The following is a 22,390-nucleotide window of genomic DNA, read 5'->3' as shown; positions in this document are numbered from 1 at the left end:
CAGAGGGTAGGTATGTAGTGGTGCGGGGGAAACTAGATGGTAGAGATCTAACGATGGGATGTTTGTATGGCCCAAATGTAGAGCAGCCCACTTTCTTTTCCTCGTTGTCCCGTAAGCTGGCTTCCGTCCTGGTGGGCCCATTGCTCCTTGGAGGAGATTTTAACTGTGTCACTGATATTGCCCTAGACCGTTCACCCCCCCCTGCCGAATGCACCAGCGGGCAAACTGGGGATTGCGCTGGCAACGACAATGGGGATTGATTGACACCTAGAGAGCTCAGCATCCATCAGATAGGGACTATTTCTTTTTATCTGCCCTCCACGAATTACATGTCCGTATCGATGCATTCTTGTGCTCACCCGACGTGCATGGAGAGATATGCACTAGCGAGTATCTCACTCGCACGGTCTCTGACCATAACCCGCTGTTGGTCCAGTTGAAGTGGTCACAACGCCACCCGAGAATCCCCACTTGGAGACTGCGCCCAGAGGCGCTTGAGGATCAGGTCTTCAGGAACACGATAGCCTTGAGTATAAAAACCTACTTTCAAATTAATGAGGGGTCCGCGGGATCGGAAATGTTGGCATAGATACCTGCGATGGGGGGGGATACAGGTCCCTTATGCGCCTGAGATCCCATTAAAAATGTGTAGGGCACTTCCGCACGGAGGCGCCTGGTGAAGTTTGGAGGCCTGGGAACAGCAGGGGCTGACGTCCATAGGGGACTTGTATAAAGACGGCTCGTTGATGCCATTTGACCTGCTTAGAGAACGATTTGACCTACCTAGGGGTGACTTTCTGGTATATGCGGCGTTAACGGCGGCGATACGTAAGCATTGGAAATTGGGCATGGCTGAGCCTCCGACGGCCATGGGCTGTCAATATGTTGTTTCGGCCGCGGGGACCGTCAAAGCGGTCATGTGCCTTTCACATCCTTCACAGGGCGTACCTGACCCCAGCCAGCTTACATAAATATTTCCCAACCCATCCAGCAGCGTGTCCACGCTGTCCGGCAGAGGTGGCGGATTTCTGACACATGTTATGGTCCTATCCAGCACTTAGCTCCTTTTGGCAGGGGGTGGTAGAACTCTTACGTGAGATTACAGAAGGGGACTTACATACTTCAATGGCACACTGCGTCCTACATTGGTTTCCACACACCTCGAAGAACAAAATTACTAGCAAATTCCTTGACCTGGGGTTGATCCTAGCGAAGCGTGCTATAACCTCCCAGTGGAAGGCGGCTAAGGGACCCAATGTAGAGAAATGGAAAGCTGAGTTCTGTAAGTGGGCCCGCTGTGAAGGGGAAGTCCAGTTGCAAACGGCACTTAGGACAGGCAATGAACCAGCATGATAAAGCGCGAGGGCCTGGGAAAGGTTGGTCCTGGAACTCACGCTTCCGGAGGCTGAGGAGGAAGAGTCCCCCGTACATAGCCCTGTGTCTCACTCGACTTAGTACAGGCTGCAATCCGATGAGAGGCTACATTCTAGACTGCTGCCCCTCTCTCGTGACAAATGATGACACTGTCTGCCTGCTGCCGGTGGTCCGATCCTGGCTGGACATGGCGGAGGTTAGCCCCAGCCCACACTAGGAGTACACCGACACGCCTGGGAGGGTGGGGGGGTTAGAGGGTTTGTGATGTATGATCTTTGGGTTTTTTGGTTTGATTGTTGGAGAGGGAGGGGGGAGTTTGAGGGAGGTAGTGGGGGGGGGATGGTAGGACGGGGGTTCGAGTTTGGTGGGTGGGGGGATGGTAGGGGTTAGAATCTGCCGACTGTCAGATTTCACGGGACAATCACCTGGACATTGGAAAACTGCCTGTATACATCTTTGGACAACGGGAGACGCCAATGTATGACTACTTTGGCTTAGGCTGGGGTTTATGTGGGGATTGTATGCCTGATGCTTTTCCACTATGTCGTCTTTTTTGTGTATGCAAAACAATAAAAATTGTGTTAAAAAAAAAAAAAATCTCTGGTCGTAATCCAATAACAAACTCTGATACAAGGAATCCCATATCACTATCATCGGGATATTCTCTCCAACTGTGTTGTTGAAACATAGTAATCATGCACCAACGTCTTTGGTTCTTGTGAAGTTCTCTTAATTTTCACCCAATCAGGATCTTTTGGAGGTATCTTGTCTTTCAAGAAGGTAATCGCTGCGATGGTCTTTTAGTCTGTACTGTACTCGATTCAACAAGAGCAGTAGCCACTGTAACATGTGTAGTTACATCATTGTTAGTGCTAGTGATAGTGTTCACATAAGGTGGAGGATGCGCGGCTAATATTTCTACCAAAATATAATTTCCTCATTCACTTTTGGTCTCTACCTTTATTTCCCTTTCCCCTTTTCTTGTGTCTTGGTCTTTTTCGATTTCTCAGATGTTTCAGTGGCATAAGCTGGACACAGTCTAGTTCCCTCAACTATTGCTTTCCTCCATCTCTGCTGTGCTTCTTTATACCATTGAGTGTCTGCATAATTACACAGTGACCTTTTAGTCTTATTCTGGTATTTCTTCCTTTCTTTATCTCGAGCTTCTTTCTCCCACATATTCAAAGCTTCGTATTGTTTGGGTCTATGAGGTGGATTCATTTTGTATAGCCTGTCCTACAATTTTTCAATAATCCTAAACTGAAAAGTACCCTACTTAGGAAAACTCAATGAATACTCTTTCTCAGTAATCTTGCACCATTGGCGAAGTCATAAACATGTCTGTAATCTCAATTCATTTGCCAGGTAATGTACAGGTGTACCCGCAGGAGGCACCTCTTCACCTTTCCATACTGGAATTTTAACATCATCTCTCACAAAATGTTTAAATTCTTTTAGGGATTTCATGATTTTTGCAATAATCAGTTCAAACAAATGCAGTTCAGTCCAGTGTTTTGATTCTGTTCATAAACATCAAATATTCTTCTCCAATCCTGCAACAATTTCTATTCTTGAAGATCTTTAGCTTCACCCTTTTGTGCAATCAGGTTCTACCAACATCAATCAGTATTAGTACAATCACAACAGTTTATTATTTGTGCCTATCTCAATTTGTGTAATCAACAGTACCTAGCACCCTACATCACAAACCTTTTGCAGACAAGAAAACCAAAAACCATTAAGTGTCTTACACAATTTTAAATCTCTTATTAAGTGTCTTCTACACTTATCTCAATATCTGTCTATCCCAGCATCTTAGGTTACGGCGAACCTGATAACTCTTCAACTTCTTAACAAAACTATAAACATGTAAATTCATCAAAAACCTTTAATTCTCATACTTTTCAATAACACAATAATCACACACAGAATCACACTATTATTACTCAAATTTTCAAAACAGCAACTGCCTTCGAAAATCACACCTTGTCAATCCTCAAGTTCTTGGCATTGGGCTTTGGAACTTGGGCATTACTTTAATACGGACAATTATGTACATCTCCTCTTCTCAAGACCCTAACCGTCACTCCGTTACCAGTTTTTGCTGGAGCGGGATTCAATTTAATCAATTTAAATAAATCTGTTTACCATACCAGTCTCAAATCAAAACAGGGTAAATCCCCACTCTCTTACTCCTATGAGTTTCATCTCGCTTCTCTGTGTCAGACGTTTGCTGTTGTGTATAAGAAGGCCAGGAGCTATACATCACAAACTCAACCATCATAATACCACTTCTAAGTTCTCAATGAAGAGAGTTTTTAACTAGATTTTAAGGGTTTTATTTTCAGTAAGAGGTTTAGTAAGATTTTTTTCTCTTTTTATTTAATTAGTCACAAAGGCATCAATCAAATTACAAAATTGATTGTAAAAGTATTGGTTAGAACAAGTTCTCAAATAAACAATTCAGCGCATTTAATAAAGGAACGCAATCCCTATTCTAAAGAATGGAGCGAAGAATGTGTGTTAGCAAGAACCCATTAGGCTCAAGAGTGAGCATGAAGTTCAAATTTAATCAATCTGTATCAGCTGAACGTCCCATATAGAGAGGGTCACAAAAGCAATATAAACATGCAGCAGCAGTAGCAACTGCAATCAGCAAACAGGTCAGATAAGGTTGCAAATCAGCATTCAGCCATCAGCATTAAGCCGTTAGCATTCAACTTCAATGCAGGCTAGTGAGGACAAAAGCAGAAAGCGTGTAGGTCAGTGGGTCTTACCCTTTTGACTTCTGTGGATCCCCACTTAATCATTACTGGAACCCGGGGACCTCCCACTGAGTCAATACTAAAAGACGGGGAACCCGGCCTAAGCATTGGCGATTATTTGAACTACAAAACAATACACAAAAAATGCAGGATAAGCATTCAAACAAATACAGAAATTATGACACATTTTATTTAATTCGCAAACACAAATTAAAAAACTTTTTTTTAAATTTTTAATAAAAAGCTTGGTGTTTTTCTAAATTCAATTGAGGCCCCTCATCATCCAAACTATATTCTGTTTGATGCACCTGCACTGCTCCCACATATCAATCTGAGGATACTAATTTAATTTGTAGCCGCGAGAATCAAATTCCTTCACATTTACAGCACTTTTTAAAATGTTCAGTTGTACATTTAGCTTCTTTATTTATATACAATTTATTAATCTGTTAATATTATTTAATTTTCGAAGTAATCCTGGACCCCCTGTGGAGGCGTTCTGGATTTCCAGGTGTCCCTGGACCACAGGTTGGGAACCACTTGTCTAGGTAGTGGGGTCTAGAAAGAGTCGAATAAAACTGCATAAGAAATGGCATGGAGTGGGACTGATGGTAGCTGAAAGCAATTTTGCAGATTGTTCTGTATCTTCTTCACCTTCCTTCCGGCCAATGGGCTGTCGAGATCTTTCGATTCTTAGAACTCGTATTCCATGGATATGAGCATTTTCTAACCTACTAATGAAAACAATTGTATTTTAGGCTAAAAAATAGACTTATGCGAAACATTTGCAGGAGTGAATATTACCCAGCATCACATTTCTTCATTATAAATCGGAAAAGAAATAGGTTAAACTATTAACATTCTCTATTCATGTATTGTATTTAATGTGTGAAATATTATGAAGTCTTTATATTTAATGATAAAGTGTTTCTAACAAAACATTTCAAAAACGTTATTATTAATTTAGTAAATTCTTCAAGGCAAAGTGGTGTGAAGCTTTAACAAAAAAGTCATAGTAAGGGCAACTGTAAAGCATTTTGTGCACATCTCAGCTCATTCAGTTTTGCTGCTAAAATAATGAAGCTTGCTTTAACATTTTGAGACCTTTCGCATTTTACTGTCGTGCCAGTTCAAAATTATTTTGCACGTTAACATCGCATTCATCTTTTTAACTAAATTCATTTTACATTTTAATAAAATGCGTTATCACCTTCAACCTACATATTAATACAATTTCAAAGAGGGCACAGTTCATTCTATTTAAACTAATTATATATGAATATTCCCATTGTATTCCAATTTTAGATGTTCTGGGGCTAATTCATGAAGGTAAAGTACACATACTAGGTAAGACTACATAAAGGAGGACTAAAGGAGTACCACTTTACATTCTCCATTATATATGAATAAGCCACCTTATGTGTATAAATTTGTGTCAATTTAGATAGAATAGAAAAGCCATGGTCAGTGAATTCATGTTAAAATTCAGATTGTGCTGCACAAAAGTACTATTTTTTAAAGTTAGACAAACAGGAGTAAAATCAGTGTAAAGTAAACTCATCTATTAAATGACAGGCAGGCGTAGATCATTTACAACAACCCATTAGGACTCTTTAAGTCTGCTGAGGAAACTCTTTACCCCTCAATCCATAAGCCCATGCATTTCAAAGGCAGCCAGGGTCCAAAAAGGAAAGGAAATAAGCAAGGGCAGTGGAGGCCAGGTGATGGTGTATTAGTGGTTAGTGTTCCTGCTACAAGGACCGGTCTTTAACAGGAATGCCTTTAGTTGCAATTATAAATTACTGAGTCCGCCTTTCTCCATTTTGATGTTAGAATATGAAGCATCATTTGATGGGTTACAAATGCCTATTGTTTACATGTCTAAATAGCTTCAGGATTTGGAAAAAGTCAGTGGTTAATCAACAGGTGGTCATTAACACTAGCCCTAGACTAGCAAACTAAGGATGAGTCCTGCAGAAGATGACCGCCAGCGCAATAAAGAGTGATGTGAAAAGAGACTATTGATGATGCGTGGGACATCGTTTTTTGACTTTGTTGAGTTTTATCATTTCCCCTACTGATTTGCATACTTCTGCTCCATCCTGGTTCCTTTGAAGGTGGGTGTGGAAACGCCATCTTGTCTCGACTTAGCAACGTGTCACTTTTTCTGCTGACGTCTATCCTGCCAGTCGCTCAATCATGTACAGGTGTAAATGAAACAATGTAACCCCTGTTTTATGAGCTTTTTATGGGCTTTATTGCATTTCTGCATTAATTTTACATTGTGATTTACACCTTTCAGTGCTCAGTCAATTAGATAAACTATTAGGAAGCAGAAGATATGCAACTACATGTAAAGAACTCTTTTACTTTGACATTCCTATGTTTCAATTAGTGATTATTTTCAGTCTGAGTTTTTTTTTACTTCAGTTCCTTGGCTATGAAATTCTCTGGCTGGCTCCATTAGTATTTCACTAGACAATCTATTCTTATCTTTTGTCTGGTCTTAAACACTAATCTTTTTAAACTGTTATGACCTTCTCTGACTAAAATAGTATTCCCTCAGTTATTGTCTTGCTGCTTTTATCCCGTTGTCCTATCTAATTTTTAAATAGTGTTTTTCTTCTTCTTCCTCAAGCCTTTTCGAATCTAAGGATGTTCTCTGTCACTTTTAGGTCTGGTGCTAGCCACGACCATTTGGTTTACTTACTTACTGGGGCTTTCAGACAGCCCTCTTCATCCATTGGTCTGTTGGCATGTCATTCACCTTTGTCTTCCACTCACTACAGCACACAGCATGAGTCAGTTAGTGAGCCTCTCCAGCCATAGGATAACGGCCCTGTGAGTGACGGCATATTGCTCTTTTACAAGGAACTCATCCTCACACAAAGTAGTTCCCTTTAGTGGCAGGGCAATTGTGGTAAAGTGCCCTCTTCGAGACTAACACTATTCTTGATTTGATCAATGTTCTTATTATTTTATATAGGCGATGGCTAGTCAGCACTCCCAACAAAAAGGTTTGATAAAACCATGAAAAAATGAAAAAAGGCACTACGAAGCCTAAAGGCTGGCAGTCAGCGGCAGACCTATTATTTTTCCAATGCCTGTTCATGATGCATTAAAGGTGGTTGTTTTTATGTTTCTGTATATCACTCACACTCCTTCGACAATAGACAGTGTTTTTATTTCTCTTCATGTTCCTTGTTGACTTTGTCCAAATTATTCCATCATGTTGCTAAACCTTTTTCTCAAAGTCTTCCTCGCAAATATCTCATAAAAACGATTAAACATAAATATGTAAAGTGTTTGCCTTTTTTTGCTCTTGGAGAGCAGTTTGAAAATCGACTGTGTTTAGCATCATTTCGTGTAATCTGTTTACTTTTGAATTCTAAGTTGAGTTGTGCCTGTTGCGTATCTTTTCAAATCCGTGGCCTCACATGTTACTGACATTTTCAATTTCCAAATTTATTTTTGGAATGTAAGTGTTACTTCTGTTTTTCGTCTCATAAGCCTATGTTTTGTGGTGGAGCCACAAACCCATGTCTCTTTCCAATGCGTATTCTCTGGTAGACCAAATGAGTCGTCGTGGAATTTAAGTTGTTAGTTGTAATTCATAGTTATTGCAATGTTGTGGTTGTACCCTTTTATGCATTCAAGGAAAGGAGCCTTTCGAGTGAAAGATAATGCCATAATGACACGAAAAGTCTTACTTTAGTAGATCCAAAAAGTGATAGACACCAGAACAAATTAGGTTTACAGAATACAGCCTTCATGTCTTGAATAAATTGTCTCTGTAATGAAAACACCAAACAAAGCAATGTTGAATGCAAGAATCATTAGGCAAATTAAAAGAATTCAAAGGCAGTTTGTGGTGGGACTTTGCCTTTTACGCTAGTTGTGATGTACCCTCACAGCTTGCGTACCATTTTTGGGTTTGGCTTTGCCCTTGAAAGCTATATCAGCTCATTTTCAAACAAGTCTGACTCCACTCCAGAACCAGCGGTCTGGACTAGACTTCTAAGTAAGGACAAGGAAAAGTGTCATACTGAATACGAGTTCATCTGGTGGAAGGGAACCTCCAGGCATCTGAATAGATAAACAGTGGCTCGACATAGGAATGCCAAATTTGCCTAAATGTGAAGAGAGCTCAGGTGTCAAAATCTACTCATGTGCAGTTAGTGGTGACATAAGATATGTGTAAACTGCAAAGTAACTGTTTGGCAACTGGTGAGTAGACCAAAAGGACCAGGTGCCCAACATCTTGATGACTGCAGACCATCCATGCCCTCTGCCTACCATGATCTCCTTTACACTTACTACCAAGATTACCTGCCTTGTAGGTAGATCTTTTGCATTATACCGTTTACAAAATTGTCTGTTCTCGTCTTCATCCGGGAGAAATAACAACTTCTACTGAACGTCAATTTATCCAACTTTTTCAACTTTCTGCTCTCAGACTTCAAAATAATACCTGGTTTTCTAATTATTAAAAAACTATTGATTATGTTAATATATATATATATATATATAATGCCTGGCCACAAATCAAAGACAGAAACCCCTGGTTCTCTGATTCCCTCAACCTGGAGAGGAGATTCCTAGGACAAGCTGAAAGAATTGGGGAATGCCAAGAACAGACCCCGCAAGCTCTTTGAACTGGTCAAACACCAATCTAATAAACTGGCTAAATCTCAGAAAGAATCCCCTAATTCTCTAATATCCTCTGAGGAATTCTCCTCTTTCTTTACTGATAAAACCATGGCACTAGAAATGTAACTCAATACCGCTGCTTACTCTCAACCCCTTCCTGACCTCCCCCCCTTTTCTGCACTACCCTCACAGGCCTCACCTAAAAACCAAGCTCTCTGGACCGACTTCGAATACTATGACGAAGACTCCATCTCCAAAATTCTCTCTACTTTGAACCCCAATAACCACTTCAATGACTCTCTACCATCTAACTGCCTCGCAGCTGCCACCCAAGCCATTATTCCCTGCCGGACTACAATAATCAAGCCCTCACTTCAGCAGGGCTCGATCCCGGACCCCTTGAAAGCCGGCCAAGTCCTTCCTATCTTAAAAAAGCCATCACTGGACCTCTCCTCCCTGACAATTTCAGCGCTATCTCCAATATCCCTCTGTTAGCTAAAGTGTTAGAGAAGTGTGTCCAACAGCAACTAACTCAGCACATCAATAACTTCCACCTACTGGATCATTTTCAATCTGGTTTCAGACCGGGGCACAGCACAGAAACTACTATGCTCCCCATCGTGGATGATGCCCTCCAAGCCCTTGACCAAGGCAAAACCTGCCTTCTAATACTCCTTGATCTATCCTCCGCCTTTGATACGGTCAACCATGAAAAGCTACTCAAACGTCTTAATCTCAGGATGGGGCTTGATGGCGTTGTCCTAGAATGGTTTAGGTCCTTCCTCCACAACCGATCTCAGAGATTCCTCATTAACGGCAACCGTCTCAGCTCCCACCCCAGTCACAGTTGGAGTCCCCCAATGTTCAACCTTATCACCCACCCTCTTTAATCTTTACTTAGAGCCACTCACTGAAGTTCTTTGTACCGCCAACATCTCCTACCACATGCACGCGGCCGACACCCAAATATACATCAATATTACATCACTTGAGGAGATCATCACCCTGAACGAGACCCTGAAACTAACTGTCCAATGGCTACCCGCTAACCAACTGAAACTTAATGCAAAGAAAACTGAATTTTTCCTGATCTCCCCCTCAAAAGCCAACCCGGAGATCGAGACATGGATCAAAGCCATCACAGCCTTAAACTGCCCGCCGACCATTGTGGACTCTGCCAAATCCTTGGCATACTCCTCGACAGTAACTTGAACATGCGTGACCACATTAACTCAATGGCTAAATTAGCAAGATTCCACCTGAGGTACCTGTGGAAGCTGAAACCCTTCATCGATGCTCCAGGCTTAAAAATGGCAGTCCAAGCACTGGTCATCTTGAGACTGGAATATGGGTGTTCCACCCTCACGGGTTTACCCAAAATTTCTCTGGCTCCTCTAAAAGCCTGCCTCAATGCGGCCGCGAGATTACTCACAGACACTAGAAAATTTGACCACATCTCTCCACATATGAAAGCACTAAACTGGCTCCCTATGGAGGCTAGAATACAGCTAAAAATTGCATGCATTACTCACAAGGCCCTCTACACAAACACCCCTGCCTATCTGGCACAGAAACTGGTGATGTCTGGAGGAACTAGGAACTCCCGGTCCAATAGAAACCTCCTGCTTCAACCTGCCCGCTTTCAGAAAAAAAGAACCTACAATAGGGCATTCTCCGGAGCAGCACCAACAATATGGAACTCTCTCCCGCCTGACATCCGAAAAACCCCTTCTTTATCACGCTTCAAGAAGGAGACCAAAACTTTCCACATGGGTAAATTCCTAGGCTAATGGCATGCTCGCATCTACCACAATGTGTCTGTCGAATCCATAACTATTGCTTCTTCCGCAGATTACCAACTCATCCTGATAAGTAATTGTGGGGCTTCTGTTCTGTTTTTACTGATCCCATCATAACCGTATCCATTAATTTGTGCCCCCTTTATCTCTATGCTCCTCTGCTACCCTACCCCTCCCCAAACTTTGTGTATTTCTGTACTTGAGACTGTTTTGCTTTGTTTACCGTGTAACTGTGTAAAGCGCTCTGATACCCTCACGGGTCAAGTTTGCACTCTAAAAAACAATTAAATAAATAAATAAAAATAAAATAAAACACAAAAATGTACGCCTAGTCAAAGAGAAGATAGGAGAATGTCTATGCATATGTGAAAAATTCATTTTTTTAGGACAAGAACCCTCACCCACCCGAAGGTGGTATGCTTTATCATTGGGCTCCCACCTCACGCCAGGAACAGGATTATCTTGTGCGCGCTACAACCGTCCAAAGTAGAGGAGCTGAAGTGTTTTCCTTTTAGATGAAAGCCAGCTATGGGCGAGAGGCAGAGTGCTATATATTAAATGTGTAGTGGGTTAAAACTATCTCATGGTAGGCTGAATATAATTTTTATTCTGGTGTCTCCAATGTATAGAGATAACACAAGTGAGGGGGAGTTTGAAAATAATATACCCCTATCCAATCAACATGTTTCTGCGCTATATTTGACCCGATTAAGGGTTCAGGGGCATTCGTCAAGACCAGTAATTACAGTCACTCTTTGATGTGCGGAGAAAACAAACATATACAAACTAATATGGGATAGTGGTGGTAAGCCAACTGATACAGAAGTTGACCCACAATCTCCTGTTTGTGAGGGTACATTGTAGTACCACCTTGTAAGGAAACAAAAGTAGGACAACATTAAAACATTCAAACACATACATAGACCAACATTAAGCCTAATTCCAGTCAATGTGAACAAACAGGGGTGAAAGTGCCCAGCACCAGTGTGAGTACCAGTGGTGGTGGAGTATATAAGAGAGGAAGGGATCTTACACTATCTAATGGGATATTCAGCTCAATATCAAGCCTTAGATAGGCCAACTAGATCGCGATGGTACATATAGTGGGCAACAAAACAAAGAAAAAGTATCATCAATGATTAATAGTTGCGTTAGCAAAACGTACAAATTATACGTCTAGAGATTTCGCTACACAATCAAATAAGCGTAAACATACAACGCTTGTTATCGGTTTGTTCTATGCACTGCCTTTTTGTCACATGATACATTCTCAAGTTAAAGCCAAGTCAGAGCGGCAGGGTGATAGAGGACAAAGAAGGAAAAGAAATGACATGTGTCAAGGCCTGTAGCTGAAAAATCTCACATGGTGTGCCCGGCAAGAGCAGTAAAACACGAACGGGTATGGTGCATTTAAGGATCCGCGTTGGTGCGCAAGGAGGAGTGATAGCTCCATATGGCCAGAGATACGTGTGGGACACTGGAGATTATGGGTAATGTAGTTTTAGTGTCTGCTATGGGAAGATCATGCCTAAAGCATGTCGATTATGTACAGAAAGACATACATAAGACTGTGGATAAAGGAAATGATATTGATTCAAGTGTTGTGACAAGGTAAAAATGACTGTGTACATTGCGGGTTTATTCAAACATAAAAGAAGTCTCAATAAAGGGCATTCTGGGATATGAAGTCCTACTGAGCGAGCGCCCAACCAATAAAAAATGGAGAGCACTTGGAACAAGGGGATATTGTACCAATAGCCCTCATAACCCTTATGTTCACAGTAAACCTAGACAAATGATGTTGATTATGATGTTTTTGGGGCCAAATTAGGTCATTTTAGTGCAGTCCACGGGATATCATCATTTAATCCTTGTGAATGACTTTTGAGTCTAAAAATCCAACACTATTCAATATTCAAGTATAATAAAATCAAAGAATCTTTATTTCTCTATCATTTCTATAGCATATAAAGTACATATTATATATATATATATATATATATATATATATATATATATATATATATATATATATATAATACTGTTAATACAAATAAAAACAAAGCTAAAACATATCTAAAATTAAAACCATCCTTCATGAAAAATACAGCTCGGATAACATTACTCTGCCACAGTAAAAATCATTATGACACTAATTCATAAACCAGCACAGTTTTATATGTCAGGTTGTAATCTCCTGCCCTTCACGGAGGACTATAAAAATGATGCCAGGGAATAACTTACAAAATTATCTGTTAACTGCTAAATAAAATACACAACTACCCGGCATTGTCTAAAATGATATATACGCTGAATTTGTTTCTGTGTACATGATAAAATCTACAAAAGAATATGATAATTAAAATTGTTTGCTGTGACAACCTATCACAAGGACATAATGGTAAATCTCCTGCAAAGTGGAAACCTCTCTGATAGCCCAACATCAGCAGAATGTAATTTAATCGGAACCTCATTAAGATGAAACGATGCTGGAGGTTCGATACCATGGCTAGGTAAGAATACAAATCCTGTGTAATAGGAGGAGTCATTAACATGACCTCAGAGTGGGCTTCGTACAGTTAGCCTCCATTCTCTCTCCCCACCTTTGATAAGAACATGTCCTTAATCCTCAACTTTGATATTCGCAAGCAACTTTGTGGGTTCTCATATAGCTGCTATAAGCCCAGTGACCTCAATGAGCATTTAACATTTGTGTGCAAGATCCAATTTCTGACAATCCCTAATGATACTCTGATTCAGAATTACAGTGTCCCTTTTCCAAATCTAATGCCACAATAAAATGGGTGCTAGACGGACTCCAGCTCTATTCGTTCTGGAAATGAAAAGCATCCAGGCTGCCCATGTGTGTGGTTTTGTGGGATTTCTCAATGACAGTCTATTTAATATCATCATCAGTGTGTTGTGACGTCAGATAGTGTCTGGTCCTTTTGGTATTGGACTTCTTACACCTCACAGAACTGCGATGTTCCACCATCCAAATCATTATTTTGGAAATAGCCATCCCTACATATTGGAGTTTGCAGGTATAGGTGAATAGGTATATCACCTCATTGGTGTTGCAATTCGTGTGATCGTAGAGTAGTTTTAAGTCCCAGACCAATCTGAGTCTGTGTTTGCGTAACGTGACAAACAGAGCATGATCTAAATGAGAAATGTCCCTTAATGCGAGGTAGTGTGCATATAGTCTCCTGGTTAGCTCTCTGAGTCACCTGAGGTCTCATATGGACCAATGGTTTCTTAATGTTCCTGCTCCGTTTCAGGGCAAATATTGGCTTTTCGAGGTGTGTGTCACATATATTCAAGATGTGCCAGTTCTTGCTGGCAGCTTACTCAGATTACTAAAGGTGCCCACACACACGTCTGTTGGAGGTTCGTTTGGGTAGTACCTCTAGGAGTGAATCCCTGTTAATGTGTCTTGGCCTGGGCAGTAAATTCTGTTCCACTCACGGAATTTGGGTAATTTTGCGTTCCCCGGAGAACGCGTAACTGACAAAATTCAGCGATCTGTGGCTTCGCAGAATTTTTTGCTTGTTCGCGCTTTCAAAATGCGTGTTCGCAAGATATTTCTCCCCGAGCACGCAAACCACGTTCGCGAACAGGAAAAAAACATCTTTAACGGGCCGAACAAGCAATTCCGCGGGTTCGCTGAACTTTTGCGTGCTCACGGAGATTTTTTACTGTTTCGCAGAGCTTTGAGTAGTGCGCCCATGCAAATTCTGCCCACCCCTAAATGTGTCTAGCCCTCTTGGCTGCTCTTTCAGTTAGTGTCTTAGGGTAATGTCTCTGTGTCAAGCAGTTATGTTTCTTGAACTTCTCAAACTCTGTGCAGTTTCTCCTTATTCTTAAGAATTGTCCTCATTGTCTGCCGTTATAACCATATGCTTTTATGTTCACCCGGTCCACTATAACACAGTGAATATGGTTCCCATTTTTAATTGCCATGCTTTAAACAAGATGCACTGATAAATGTTATTTCATGGTATAAAAGTCTCATTCATTCTTCTCCAATTTACTTACACTGTGTTCGCATGAGCACCACAATGGACCTACTAAAGAACCCTATGTGCAGCAACACACCCACTTCTCTCTTCTTTGTGCTCTCTGGTAGTTGCACGACTCTTAAAGTGCAACAAGGTAACAGATATCTATTTCCTATTATATCAGACTCACTTGTACCTCTCAGTTATGTATGATACTTGTTCTTATACAGCCATGAAAAAGTAATAGTGACGAAAAATGTGTCACCTGTATAGGTTGCTCTTCGGAAATCTACTGATTTTCTGCAACTTATTTCATCACATAACTTCAGGAGAACATCTTTCTTCTGCATTTATGATATGTGTGTACACTTGTAACATATGCACTACAAATTGCACTGTTTATTGTCATCAGCAGACTGACTATCATATACTTATTTAATGTCACACAGAATAAATTACCATCTTTTCCCTTAAACAATAATTTAAAGTGTATTTCTTTGTGTACTACACAGACACAGATTGTGCTGTATGTTCCCAATTGATCCGATACAGAAGTAGGGAGAGCCACATAACTTGTGCTGTATGTAGAGATACATAGATCTGATCAGATGTTGTTGAAGGTAATTTTAGTAGAACGTTGATGTACATCAAAGGTTTAGCCTTGTTTTGGAGGTCGCTGCCACTCTCAGTTATGGGTAGGACAACATTATATAAGATGGTGATCTTACTGAGACACCTGTACCTTTTTACGAACCTACTGGTCTGGCTTCCACTAAAGATATTTAAGTAAATATATGCTATTTTGCTTTACTTCATCTGGAGCACAGAAAGGCATATCAAGGCACTGCATAAGCCTCAGCTCTGCACATCCAAGGTGAATTTGGAGTTCCAGATTATGAGCTCTTTGTATAGATGTGCAACTAAAATGGAATGCAAAATAGTTCTCAGACACATGATTGGACTTCTGCAAGATTATTAACTGTGGGAGACCTTTACAGGGAAGATCTCCTAAAGCGCTTTATTGAACTAACTCAGAATGATTGTATACACTAGGTGCAGTTCCTGATGTATGATACTTTTGTCAGGGGGTAAGCAGGTTGTGGGGCACGAGAGGAGCAGAGACTCCCAAACATGGAATTTTACACTCATTGCTCACACCAGGATCCACAAGGAGAGCAGTGACACAAGTCTCAAGTGGCTCTAAACAAGCTTGATTGGACTGTCCTGAAAGTGAAATAGTCCAGAAACGTTGGTTATAACTTTGAAGATGCAGACTGGTCTTTGATTCTTAACTACACATTGAAGGTCTCTAGAAATGCCAGATTCAAGTACCTGCTATTTAACATCTTACATAGGACATACCTCACACTGAATCAGGTAAGCAATATATTATCTTTACGAAAAGCAGCTTTTCCTGGTGTGGAGATATGGTAGCAGGTTTTTATCACATCATGGATATATGTGACAAGCACACAGTATTTGGAAGAAGTCTTAGAAATACTGACGGACGTGACAGGAAGAAACCTGTTGTTTAGTCCTAAAGTCCTGTCCCTCAAAATAGAAAGTTAACAGTAAATTTATAGTTGCATTGCTGTTATAACTATCACTTGAAAATGCCTAAAGTGCATAATATTGCCAAATGGAGGAGAGAGGTGGTGAAATGGACAGGCCTGGAAAGCACAGTACTGCACATAGAAAGGAGAAGGGGACTCAGGGAGGGCTCATTAGTCCAGTCCTGTTACATATTAATGGAACTAGAAGGCCAGCTAATGGGCAATAATTGATGGAAATATCTAACAATGGAGATAGGGCTGATCCCCACCAAAGTCCCATGGTCGGTGTCGAGAGTGGCAATGACATCCCTACATTCAAAGCCTCATCATTAGTAATAACGTCTACTTGACTAGTCCTGAATGAACTAAACGATTCCTCACAGATCCATATCCCTTGACAAGCACTCAGCTTTGTAACAGTTACAAAAAAGCATCAAGCAGGCAGGTTGGGAAAGACATGCACCTACTTCCAAGGGCTTAGTCACTCACATACGCATGCATATAACAAAATGTGCTGAGTTGTCTCTGTTATGTTTGTTACATGGCAGTTGCTCTTCTTGTTGCCTAACATCAAGCAAGACACAGTAATTTTTGCAAAAACAGATTGTCTAAAAGGTCTAGTAACATAATGTAACAGATGTATCAGAAGGTTAAGATGCAGAATGCAACATGATATTAAGTATTTCCAAACAAAAAAAGGGGGGGAGCACACTGCCTCACATCTCAGGACTCAATTTGGCCCAATGCATCATGGTAAATGCAGTGCATGATAACACTTACTTCAGTCTTTAGTTTTTCACCCTTGTTGGTGCAGCCAGTGCTGTGTATCTCAGTGTGCCCCCACCCTCCTTCTGTTTGAAAAGGGTCCTCTAAGCTACTCAGCTCACAAGCTTTTATTGATGCACCTACGCCCTGTGAGTGGAACAGAAACCTGAAAAGACTTTGGGCAGCATTTCCAGCACCCCCAAAACGACTTCGTGCTCTCTACTGATGCAGGAATCCAGAAAAACATCTAGAGTTACACAGCACAAGCTGCACCAACAAGGGTTCAATATTAAAGACTGCTACTGACGTGTTACCATGCACTACATTTACAATGATGCAGTGGGGCAAATTGAGTGCTGGGATGTGAGGCAATGTGGTACCACACTCCATATGATTATGTAATGTTATAAAACAAATTTGTAACAATGATACAGAACAGTAAAACAAACTAAAAAAACAAAGGGCCCGATTCACAGAACTAACTTAAGACAAAATCCTAAACTTGCTACCATTTTGGAATTCACAGAAGGCACCTACTGATTTCGGTATGCACAGAAGTTAGGAGTCCTAACTTTAGGACTCCTAAATGCCTTCTGTGAATACCGAAAGTCTTAGAGTTAGGATTTTTCTCAGTTTAGGAGTAGTAAAGTTAGGACTCCTAACTTTAGGACTCCTAAAGACCTTCTGTGACTACCGAAAGTCTTAAAGTTAGGATTTTTCTCAGTTTAGGAGTCCTAAAGTTCTCCTAAACTGAGAAAAATCCTAACTTTAAGACTTTCAGTATTCACAGAAGGCATTTAGGAGTCCTAACTTTACTACTCCTAAACTGAGAAAAATCCTAACTTTAAGACTTTTGGTATTCACAGAAGGCATTCAGGAGTCCTAAAGTTAGGACTCCTAACTTCTGTGAATACCGAAATGAGTAAGTGCCTTCTGTGAATACCAAAATGAGTAAGTGCCTTCTGTGAATACCTAAATGGTAGTAAGTTTAGGTTTTTGTCTTAAGTTAGTTCTGTGAATCGGGCCCCCAGTGCCTAATTTACCAACTGGTGGTATGTACTCTGTCCGTCAGGGTGGCCGAGCACATTAAATCTGTCACCCTCCTGGACCGAGATCACTGCCAGCCCAGTGGTGATCTCAGTATCTTCTGAGGAACCGCTATCAGAACAGTTCCTCTGAAGGTACCAAAAGCTTGATAGACAGCCACTGTCACTTCACAAACCTTTTTGTTTTTCAAAAACAAAATCCCATAGTGGAAATTTGTTTCTGAAATACAAATAACTAATGACCCCCTCCACCACTCACCCAGGGAGCTTTTTCCTAGGAGTGGGGACATTATTTTTATCTTTCTATTCAACACTGCTATGTTTTCTCAGTCGAGGACAGACAGAAAAACAAGACATCATACCAAAATAGGGTGGTTTCACTAATGCCCTTAATCTGACAGCCAGCACCCAATGGGGGCACTGCCGCCAGAAAGTTGATGGTTTGCCTGACTTACAATTAAATCAAGAGTTTTATGGACAAGATAATCTATCACCTTTGTGACGGAGTACCCTATCCGCTAAACTCTAAATCGGACCCTAAAAGTTTTGTTTCTCTCTACTAAATTGTTTTGTGAAACATTTATTTCTTAACTGCAGTATTGTTTTTGGTATTGCTGTTCATGTGCCACATGCAATTTTTCTGATGGGATCTTTGCTACTTGTAGGAAAAAATCTTGAGAGTGGCCCTTCAATTAAAGGGAACTGGGCAGAACCCGAAAACAGGAGCTAGTTCGCGCTTGGACTCCTGTATCCAAATCCTACCACATAAATCTCAATACCACGAATAATTCACACACACTCTTGCTCAAACACACAAAAGCGATAATATACCAAGAGGTCATAAGGATAAAAAAGGAAAAATATAAAGGAAAACAATTTTAATATTAAAATGGAATGGAAGATCATCACTAAGATAGTGTGATTAAAAAAATATATATTCTCTGATTTATTCACAAATGTCCTTGAAAAAATATTCCGTAATACATATTATATTCCATGTGTTGTGAACCAGTATTGAATGCACGAAGACCCAGAAATGCGGGTGCAAAATGAAGATTTTACAAAAACATAGTTAAAAAATACAAAATAAGGTTGTTGGATGGGTGCAGAGGCGGCTCTAGGCTCATGGCGGCCCTGGGGAGGGAGCGTAGGTAGGGGGCCCGGAAGAGGGGGTCCGGGCAGGGCGGAGCGTAGAGGCCAGTGAAGAGGGGGGGGGTCAGGGTGTTTGGAAGTGGAACAGAGCCGGAGGCCGCCAAATCCTGCCAGGGGCCGCCACGCAAATATGTTTCCATCCTCAGAGGATTATTATATTAAGGATATATATTGGGGTGGAGGCCCCTGGGGTTTGGTGGCCCTGTGCAGGTGCACAGCTTGCACATGCCTAAGGCCGCCCCTGATGGGTTATAACGTATGCAACTACAAAGCCCGAAACAGCAAGTGCACTTTTCTGCTTGAAAATGTAAGAGACCCATCTGAAGTGCAGGAGTATATAACCCATATGTAGTTTTTAATGTGGTTACATACGTTATGCTTGGAGTTCATAAAATGAGAAATGTAATGTCTCAGAGGCTTTAGGTACTAAGTATGTACTGCTGCTTTTCCAATCTCTTCTGTGCGATTTCACCTTCAGAAATTAGCGAAGTGCATCATGTTCGTTGAAGAATACAGAAAACTATGCAAAATGTTTACCTGAAACATACTGGACCAAGAATGCAGACCAGTATTGGTCTAGATCGACGTACAGTCTTGCCTAAAAGGAACAATCTAACATAAGGCATTGATGTAAAAACGATGACATCAGATAATATACTTTGCTGATGATGAATTCTATTAAGGCTGCAGGGTGTGATAAAAAGCATATTTAATTGTATTTATATTCTAATGCAAGAGTGTGAATAATCGGTTACTTATGAAGAGTCACTGGGTAGGGCATGTTTCCCTTGACATTCATAAGGGCCTAAACACCATGCCAGGACAGGTCTTGCAGGTCTTCCGGTGTCCAAGGGGGTTTAAGCTCATTAACATGCCAAGATCTCAGAATATGGGCTTAACACTCCAATTCTAGGACTCTGCCTCATGGTGGGGTGTAGATTTCCTCCTTTTCATAAACATATGAAGGGTGTAACTTCACTGGTCTCACATGTCCTGTAATTTATGTAGTCTCATACTTAATTTTGGACTGACTGGTCACTGGTCAGTTTTTGTGTATAATCAGAATGAATAATTTTTTTCTTTTATAAAGCTGGTAGCGTAAAATTCGCTTTGCCTTCAATCCTTGTGGTTATCTTATAATAGTATTGTGTATTTTATGTATTGCTCATTTATTAGTATTCAGATTTGTTATTTTGTATAAATTGTCATTCGTAATAACCTTATTTATGATGTATTGTAGGAATGTTTTGCCCGAATAATATGCTTTTATGGTGGTTTTTACTTGCACCGAATAAAGCTGAATTTGAATTTAATTGACCTAAAAGGTCCTAAAATAATAATTAAAAACAAAATTATATATATCATTGTTATCTGCTTTCAACCATCAGATGTTAAATGTTATCAAGGTTATATCTACATATTGTGCCTACCTGCTTGTACATTTGTCTTATATCATTGTGCGCTTGTTTTTGTCTTTTCATCTCCCACTTTTCTTTAAATTTGTTCTTGGCCGGGCCATGCACAAATCCCAACCATTCAACAGTTCCGTAGAGTAGATAGCATTTACCTAAATAATGGTAGTTTCTTTTCGGTTCTTTTTAACCCTCAATTCAGATGACGGTTTGAAGTCAACGCCAACAATGGAGACGCCACCCATTTTCGATGGAGACGGTAAGCACGTTTTGTTCATATTCCAACCAGCTTTCTAAAGTTAGTATTATAATGTGTGGCAAAAAGTAAACTGCTGACACTGTAGAAATGGCCATCAAACGACAACAGAGCCATGTTGGAAAGGCAGCAGGTGGAATAAGGATGTATGTTTGCACCCATCCCCATAGTTTTGAGTCATATAACTTTGGCATTTTCTGCTTCTCAGGGCGTGTAGCATTGCATGAAATTGGTGGGCCCATTGCCACCTCACTTGGTTGAGACACTGCTTCTGGGCATCTCTGAGCCGACTGTTACATTACACTTAGTCTCCATAGAATAGCAGTGTTTTCTGATGTGCCATTGTCAGCACTTGGAGGTGTTTTTGTTCACTTTGTTGTTTCTGGGCTAATATATTGTATATTCCCCATTGTGGGGCACTGAAGTGCTTCCCTACATGGGCAGCAAGGTACACCTTGTAGGGAGTCTAGTTGGGTATTGTCTTTTTTATTATCCCTAGTAGGACATTTATCCATGACATGCGAGAGGACCACCGAGGTGCGGTTATTGTGCTATAGGACACAGCACTTAGCAGTGTGAGAAACAGATGCACAGTTTATGCTTTTCAGTAAACTGATTTGGGCAGCTCTTCAGGACCCTTTATGGTCTATCTAATGATTATAGTCTACTTAGCTGGTTACTGCACTGGGTTGCCTGGGTTGTCTTTAAAGTTGATGGTCCTGAGCAGGTATGGTTTGAGAGAGTAGTGGTGGGAAGGACTATCTTACTATCATCCCCATATCTGAATGTCATTGTGAGATGTAAAGAAGCATTCTTAGTAAGTAGCTAGTTGGGATCTGCAGTGGTGGACTAGAATAAAATCCTCTGATTGGGCAGCAGCATGTATTGAATCTGGGTGCGCCAAAGTAAAGGTTGCTAATGTCTTTAAAACTACTGAACGGATGTACACCAAACCATACCACACCATAATTCCATTCAGGCGTTATTCCTATAGCAGAGAGCAAAGATTACTGTGGGAGGAATAAGGGAAAGTGCTTATTTATGACACCATTTTAAGTGCAGATTTAATACATATTAATGCAATTTAATGCAGATTCATTAAAGAGCACCAACATTATTAGCACTTGAAATTGTTTCTGCCCTCACTGTTAACTGTATCCTCCCCCGATGGATCTGCATGAAACTTGCCGTACCCACAGAAAAATACATTTACAAAATTTCTACCAGATGTTTTGTGGATTCTTCAAATCATACCATAATTATTAACAAATGAACACTTATTGAACCACTTTTAAATGTGTCCCAGTTAATGAATCTTCATAAATGTAAAACAACCAAGAGTAAGCTAAACATGCTAATGGTCAGCCAGGTTTCAAGCAAATTCATTAGGCAGCCCTAAAGTTAGGGCCAAATCACAAAAAACACCTTACCAACTGTCTAGACCTCTCCAAAATGTAACCCCGTCATAACCAGACCGAACATCCCTTAGACCCCAATCTCTCAAAAACTACAGCACAGATTGGTTGACATTGTAACACCAGTCATGCTCCCCTTAGGGAGGAATAAGGGGAGAGAATACAAAATCAAATAGGGATACGAAAGCCATTTCAAGATTAC

General features: G+C 40.6%; 1 protein-coding gene across 6 annotated transcripts in view; it reads left to right on the top strand.

Moving 5' to 3' along the window:
- The window catches only part of SMOC1 (SPARC related modular calcium binding 1), a 651,789-nt gene that overhangs the window by 291,135 nt on the left and 338,264 nt on the right, over positions 1–22,390 (top strand). For 3 of the 6 annotated variants that reach the window (XM_078659597.1, XM_078659599.1, XM_078659601.1), the window contains exon 6: positions 20,687–20,776. In XM_078659597.1, coding sequence (XP_078515723.1) covers positions 20,687–20,776 — 90 coding nt within the window. The remainder of the gene's footprint in view (positions 1–20,686; positions 20,777–22,390) is intronic. The other 3 variants (XM_078659602.1, XM_078659600.1, XM_078659598.1) reach the window with 1 other exon arrangement.

This window comes from Lissotriton helveticus, chromosome 9, assembly GCF_964261635.1.
Source record: "Lissotriton helveticus chromosome 9, aLisHel1.1, whole genome shotgun sequence".
In the NCBI taxonomy this organism is placed as follows: domain Eukaryota; kingdom Metazoa; phylum Chordata; class Amphibia; order Caudata; family Salamandridae; genus Lissotriton; species Lissotriton helveticus.
This window is presented reverse-complemented; position numbering and strand designations above follow the sequence as displayed.